This window comes from Priapulus caudatus, unplaced genomic scaffold, assembly GCF_000485595.1.
Source record: "Priapulus caudatus unplaced genomic scaffold, Priapulus_caudatus-5.0.1 Scaffold291, whole genome shotgun sequence".
Classification (NCBI taxonomy): Eukaryota; Metazoa; Priapulida; class Priapulimorpha; order Priapulimorphida; family Priapulidae; genus Priapulus; species Priapulus caudatus.
Genome location: NW_014577352.1, coordinates 286,698 through 294,191, shown reverse-complemented (window position 1 = coordinate 294,191; position 7,494 = coordinate 286,698). Strand labels below are relative to the sequence as shown.

At 48.9% G+C, this 7,494-nt stretch overlaps 1 protein-coding gene and 1 long non-coding RNA gene across 3 annotated transcripts in view; both read left to right on the top strand.

Annotated features, from left to right (window-relative positions):
- The first annotated feature begins 321 nt into the window (after positions 1–321).
- LOC106808642 (secreted frizzled-related protein 5-like) overlaps positions 322–7,494 on the top strand; it is a 14,182-nt gene continuing 7,009 nt past the window's right edge. Inside the window, exon 1 of one of the 2 annotated variants that reach the window (XM_014811448.1) lies at positions 322–1,080. In XM_014811448.1, the coding sequence (XP_014666934.1) occupies positions 600–1,080 (481 nt within the window). In that variant the 5' untranslated portion in view covers positions 322–599. Of the gene's footprint in view, positions 1,096–7,494 lie in introns of both variants that reach the window. The other variant, XM_014811447.1, reaches the window with a different exon arrangement.
- On the top strand, positions 2,852–5,736 carry LOC106808643. The gene is made up of 3 exons (XR_001393797.1): positions 2,852–3,534; positions 4,192–4,354; positions 4,911–5,736. It is a non-coding gene; the product is annotated as an uncharacterized LOC106808643 (long non-coding RNA).

Here is a 7,494-nt window from a genome sequence, read left to right as displayed (position 1 = left end):
ATATATATATATATATCTTTCTTTCTTAACGCATACCGGCGCGGGCGAGCATTTTGCTGTGAGATTTCTCGCCCGACATGAACTGCATGCACACGTTAGCGGCTGCGACTTAATTCCTCTCACGGCGATAAAGGAGAGTAATTGGCTGATGCGGCTCGAATTGCGTTCGCTGCCGTCCCGCTGCTTTGATTGACATCCCTCCCTCATCGCCAGCGCAGCCGTCTGATTGGCTCGCTGCACCGGTCACGTGCTATTCCGCTCCGTCGTTGTTATATACGGGCTGACGGTGGTAGGGTATATTATACAGACGTAGGCCGCGTGAGGGAAGACAGTGCGCGAACGCACGTACACGCACACGCACGCACGCGCACGCACGCACACGCGTTGGTCACGGACAGGATCAGTACCGACATCGTCATCATCATCGTCATCAGCAGCAGAAATAACTGCAGAAGTAGCATCTCTGCGCTCCCGTCTTTCTCTCTCTCTCGCTCTCGCTGCCTCGCGTGCGCAGGTAGGACAGACAGACAGACAGACAGACAGACAGACAGACAGACAGTGCCATAGAACGAGAGCAGGCGTGCCATAGAGAGAGAGCTATGACGATGCTGTGCAGGTGGTGGCTGCTCGGATTTCTAGCCGTCATCGTCGCAGCGACGGCTGTCGACTCCGACTACATCGTCGACTGGGCGCTGTCGGGCGCTCGCAGCCAGCCGACATGTGTCGACATCCCTAGCAACGTGACGCTCTGTCAGGGCATCGGCTACAGCAAGATGCGTCTGCCTAACCTGCTGGAACACGACACGATGCTGGAAGTGACGCAGCAAGCGAGAGCCTGGGTGCCTCTGCTGAGCATCGCCTGCCACGCAGACGCGCAGCTCTTCCTCTGCTCGCTCTACGCTCCCGTCTGCCTCGACCGTCCCATCTATCCGTGCAGGTCTCTGTGCGAGGCGGTGCGGTCAGGCTGCGAGGCACGCATGAGCACGTACGGGTACCCGTGGCCGGAGATGTTCCAGTGCGACAAGTTTCCGATCGACAACGACATGTGCATAGCCAAGCAGACCCGGTCCGGGGGAGAAGGTACGGTCGTTCCAGGTAAATCGCTGCTGCTGCTGCTTCTACTTGCTACTTCTCTGTGTCGCTGCTTGCTTAGAGGAAGATACGGTGACGTAGCCTTAACCGCATGAGGCCGCCGTATACCGTATCTAGCTTATAGAAGGTAGGTTGTCACAGCTAAACTGCTGCTGTTGCTGCCGCTTGCTACTTCTCTCTGTTGTTGCTTGCCTAGAGCGAACCTGCTCTCCTGGGGGCTATCCCATCATATCTAGTTTAGAGGGTAGGCGTTAGGCAGTTACCTGTGACAGTTAAGCAGTTACCTGTGACATTTGCGGAGTTACCTGCGACAGGTAAACCGCTGCTGCTACTACTATAGCATGCTGCTTATCTTTGTCGCTGCTAGCTTAGTGGAAGATACGATATTGGTCGTATACCATATGTAGCTTAGAAGGTATAGGAACTACTGCTGCTGCTACTATCGCTTGCTATTTCTCACTGTCGCTGCTAGCTTATTGCCCGATCTGCCTCCTTAATTAATGATATGCTGTGCACGTGTGTGCGTGCGTGCGTGCGTGTAAGTGTGATAGGGGGTTAATCACTATGATTATGAGAGAAAGCATCAAGAGCGTATAAAGAAGCTTCTTTATACGCTAATGATAGCATATCACTATATTTGGTGACATTGAGTTGCTTAAAATCGTTGCTCTAAATACGATTACATCGTAAATCCGTCTACAGTAACTCCTTTACTCACGGCTGCTGCGACTACTCGATGCTGCGATGTTCTGCAATTAATTTATTAAATTCATTTTGCATATAACTATGAAGTAGACTTTTAAGATTCAGCGCACGTGTCGTTCGGTCGGTGTCAGTGCAGGTGCCTCGCGGTATGGTCCACCCTACAGTAGGCCTACACTGGTATTACTATACAGCGGTCAAGCTCGCGGTTGACCACTCTGAGCCACGCACCGGAACAGGTCAACGAGGTGGTTGGAGGAGGAGAGACGCAAATTGACTTGTGTGCGAACTAATTGGGAATTTGTTTAGACAATAAATAGTGCAATCGAGTGTGTGTGTGTGTGTGTGTGTGTACAGCTTGCGCGCAGCTGGCCTGTGCTTGTCTGTGGACATCCTGCACACTCCATGGACGTCAAGAGTTGTATGGCGCGCCTTGCCCAGCATTAGGCAAACCTATCAACATAGCAAGGAACGCCAACTACTTACGGCAGCGAATGAGACCCAAGGATCCAACAGATTTGCAGTTTGTTGTCCAGGAAGACCACATCGCAGAGGGGGTGTTTCAAGGGGGATATTGCAGAGTCAACTCGACGACACGTTCCGTTTGCCACCGATTCCCAGTTGGCCCTGTTAAAGAATGCAAAGCGGTGGTATATAGATGGAACATTTAAGCTGGTGAGATCACCCTTCACTCAGCTGGTTACCATCCACACTTTCGTCAAACAGGACGACTGTAAAAAGCAGGTACCTTTGGTATACTGTTTAATGTTAGGCAAGCGGTCGGCGGACTACAAGAAGGTGTTGGAGAAAATACTGGAACTCCTGCCAACAAGTCCCCAAAGTCCAGTCACGGTCAAAGAAGTTGACGTCGATTTTGAAGCGGCTATCTGGAAAGCCCTGAAGTCCAAACTGCGTGTGTTCCATTGGACGCAAGCGCTGTGGAGAAAAGTACAGGATCTGGGTCTGGTGCCAGCATATATGCAGGACAACGGGACCCACCAGTACATTAAACGCATCATGGCGCTGCCGTTTATACCGGAGAAACATCCCAATCATGTTCGAGCGACTGGCTAGGCGTGCCAATACTGACAAGCTGCTCAACTTCGTCAATTACGTACGGATGACGTGGTTGGACAGCACGGTTTGGTCGCCAGCCAGCTGGTGTGTATTCGGACAGAGTGTGCGGACGAACAATGATGTCGAGGAGTGGCACCGCCGCATTAATTCTACAGGCAATGGACAGCTGCCCTTCTACATGTTGTTGGAACGTTTGAACCAGGAGGCCACCTTTGTAAATATTCAACTTCGTCTCGTGTCTGAGAAGAACTTACAGCAGTACAAGCAATGTTAGGCATCTGCAGGCAGCCCTGGCTGCAGAACCTGGGGCGGCAGCATCAGGAGGTATCTTGGCTGGCAGTGACCAGCCGGGTTCCGGGAATTCTGCAACCTGTGGAGTCAGACAGCGTATGCTCTCGGGGCTTGGGATAACCCCGAGTATAGCGGTGCGGAAGGCGGGCCGGCGCCGGAATACGTGTCCCAGGTGGGGTTGGTCCAGCTGCGCCAGGCCTTTGCCTGGGGGCCAAGCCCAGCAGCGAAGTGGGAGGCTGATCGAGGAGGAGGCTGAGGCAGAGCTGAAGCAGAGGACGGAGTCCGTCATGGAGCTGTTGCAGCCAGAGGACAAGCTGGCACAGCAGTAGAGACAGCTGTGCTGCTTCGCGCCGGGTGCCGGTGCAACGCCAGGTGAGCCTCGGGGTTGACCTGACAGTCGATCTTGAAGGGGAGAGGAGTGTGGCGGTGGCACCGGTCACCATGGGTTCCCAGCGCGGTAAGGGGGAGTAGCTCACTGGTCACCACGGGTAGTCTATGGATAGATGTTCTCATGTTCATGATTGTGTAATCATTTGTGATGTTTACAGTCCTTTAGTATTGTTTTGTCTTGGGTTTGCTTACCGATCGTTTGAATGTCAACAAAGGGGGCAGACATGTTACGCGGAGTACTCCCCCCCACCCCCACTAGCGGCAGTAAAATGGCGCGAGAAGCGCAAAACAGTTGTCCCGTAGAGTACAGGCGGGAAACACGAGAACATCTATACATAAACTACCCATGGTTCCCAGTGAGCTACTCCCCCCTTACCGCGCTGGGAACCCGTGCTGACCAGTGCCACCGCCACACATGCATTAATCTACTATTTGACATGATAGCATTAATAATTTTTGCAGTATCATGGGAAGTTATAAATTGACACAAAATAGGATGTGTACATGGTATGTACACAAATTCGTGTAAATACCATGTAGTGAGAAGCGAGAAGATAACTTGTGGCCAGGATTGACCTACTTTAGTGTGTTGTGTGTGATCGTAACATTGTTTTATTTGTTTTCGTTTGCTGAACATAGAGAGTGCTTCACAGAGAAACCGGGTTCATCCGCATGAATCCCACGTCGAACCAGCTTGCCTTCATTTCCGCTCACAACAACGGGGTTGCTTATGTTGAGGAGGGAACGTACAGCGACCGGGAACTGTGTGTGGCATCCAGTAGTGTCCAGCGTGTTAGCTGGGGTTAGTATAGTTTTACCATGCATTAGTTTTGTAATTGCTTCCACAATGCTGCCCGTGGAAGCATGCCCAATGCTAGCTTTAGTACTATAGTCCTCGTTAGCTCTGTGACATACAAATGTGACAGAGCCAAGTAGGGCTATAGTACTAAAGCTAGCTCAAAGGTATCTCCTTAGAGCTAGGGCCGACAGCAAAGCAGTCACAGAATGTGCACATTTATTTTTTAATTGAGATCGCATAATGAATTTCAATTACATAAACGTCGTTAATGTAAAGGTGTCATTGTGTAAGAGTGTAACAGTGAGGTAGGAGCATTGAGCTGTATATATAGTAACATGTTATTATGTACTGAGAACAACATATACTGTATAATGATATTGTTCTCAGATTATATACAGCTTTGTGGCTAGAAGCATATCAGGAACGGTGCGCCATCTGTCGGTGGCCTTGGTTATAAATGTAATATATATGTGACAGATAGTCTATCAGGTATAGAAATAAGGTCATTAGTAGTATGTCCAGTGTTCCGGATTTAAAGCACTGTAACATTTGCCCCCAGCCACGGTGGAAGACCTGTTGCCAGAGTACCTACTGGACCTACTGGAGGACCAGGAAGACTGGCAGGTATAGCAGCTGGACTGGGAAGAGGAGGACTGGGATTCCGCCCCAGCCCCCACGACACCATCGAGACCGGACTGGCATTACTGGGATGACTGGGAAGCTTTACCGCCGACCCTCGACAACCTGCCGGAGTTCCTCAAGTTCGAGCGGACGGAGGAGGAGAGGGACCTGGCAGGACGCTACTTCGAGGAGTTCCAGCACTTGGAGGACCGCGACTACCTGCCCGAGGTTCCCCTGCTGGAGTTCGTCCTAACATCCGATTTTTGGAGGACGGAGAAATACATCTTTTTCTTTTCTCCTTGAAATGCAACGCTGCGTTCAAGTCGTGTCTTGTCGGGGCGGTTGAGTATGTGCTGCCTTCGTTCCATCGACTACATCACGCGAGTGTCGGACTTTGTTAACCTGCCACAACCACCCATTTCAAAATTATATAGACAGGGTTATCCCTCTTCCGCCATCAGGGGTTATTCTAGACGACACCTGGTGGATGATAAGCAGGTATGACGATTACGAAACGTACATGCCTGAAGGGTTTAACCCATTTCAGGACGAGCAGGGCTCTCTGGTAGAAAGATATTACCTGAGATATTACCGTTTCATATTGTCATTCACGTCGATTCATGTCACAGTCCTGACAACATGTATCACTCAGAACTATGTATCACACAATTTTCACTCAGAAATTGTGTATCATTCAGAAATTTTATTATTTTAACACTTTCAACGCGAAACACGAGTATACTCGTTCAAATCTGCAAAACGCACGGCCGCAAAACACGAGTATACTCGTGGCAAAAAAAAAAATCAAAATAATTAATTTGGAACGTTTACTATGTTCTCCTATAGATTCAAAATAATCACTGTATAAACCCCAGTAGTAGATGACATCATTTATACAATACTTTACTGTTGTTTGGAACGTTATTTTGGGAGTTTTTGGGACAGAGGTAATGTTTTTAGTTCACCTCGCCAAAGGGCGTTTGACCGCCGTGTGTTGTGAAGTTGTTTTTATGTCTGAAAGTTGTGTTTGATTTGATAGATCACGGGTGATAGATTCCGGTGTTGTTTTGATGTCTGAGAGTAAGTTTATATCTATATTATACTAGCCACTAATTATAAATAATTTTATAGCTAGTTAAACCTGCCAAAAACATTTTGTGACTAAGCGGTAAAAACGCGAAAATCTCAGCACAGGGCGGTAGGTGCATTGTTAACCAGGCAGCGTTGAACGTGTTAACTGCTCAACACTTGCATTTATCAGATTTTGTTCTCCATGAAAAAGACTGTCTTCAGTACATGTATTTGTAGTTGAATTACATGCAATAAAGATTTAATAATAATAATAATAAACAGTTGCTGGTTCTTTATGCTGATCTTTCATCTGCTGTGTCAAGCAGTAACATTAACAGTGGAGAAAAGTAATCACTTATTCCTTACTATCCACGAGAGGGGAAGGGAAATACCGAGAGGAAGGGAGTGAGAGGGGAGGAGGAAGGAAAGAGGAGAGAAATGAGGGACGGACAGGGGGAGAGAGAAATGCAGACGGAGATGTGCACACGCATGCGCATGCAGTCGCACACACACAGGCACAGATGTTTATTATTATATTATGTATGAGTTAATAATACCTTATTATTATATTATGTTAATAATGTATTACTACCTCTTCATAACATGGTATAGAGACGTGATGGAACGATGGGATGTAACATGATATACAGAGGTCATCATATCATGTGCTCCTAATATCATTTAGCAAGTTTCCACGCAGACGACCTGCGGCGGTGGCGGCATCTAACGTAGACATTGATATTGTTTACCGCCAAGGATGCACTTGATTGCATCTTAATAAACACGATCGCATCATATGCGCGTATTATTCACAGCGACAGCTCCTATCTCGCATATTACAATTATTGGTAAACCAAATATATTCAACAAGTGTTCGCCAACGCGCACGCGCACGCACGGACGCGCGCAGGCACACGCGCGTGCACACACATAGACGCACAAATAATATCAAGAGCTAATAATACCTTATTATTGGTATTATTAGCTCTTGATAATATTTATGTGTAATAAATATTAGTGCGTGCACCTGTGTGCGTGCGTGCGTGCGTGCGTGCGCGCGCGCGCGTGTGAGTTCGGGGTTCGTGTGTGCCAATGTGTCCTTGTGTCCATATGTGTGCGTGAGTGTGCGTGCGTGCGTGTGCATGTACGTGCGTACCGCGAGCGTTACGCGCGAGTGTATTCGCTGGCCATCATTAAGCTATCATCGTTACGTATCTATGCGCCGTAAGAAATGATCCAATCTTCATCTCACTATCGCAACGCGTCGGTGCGTTGAGATCTCTCTCTGTATAGTCGCTGCACCGCACAGGTTAACATGCAGCCGACAAGGACAGGTAGCTAGCAGCCAGGTGTACGCATGCAGCGACCGCCGCCCGTGTATATCGCTCGCGCCGCCGCTGCCCCCAACTATACACCTGCACCCCACACCGCCACACCCACACCCCCTACCC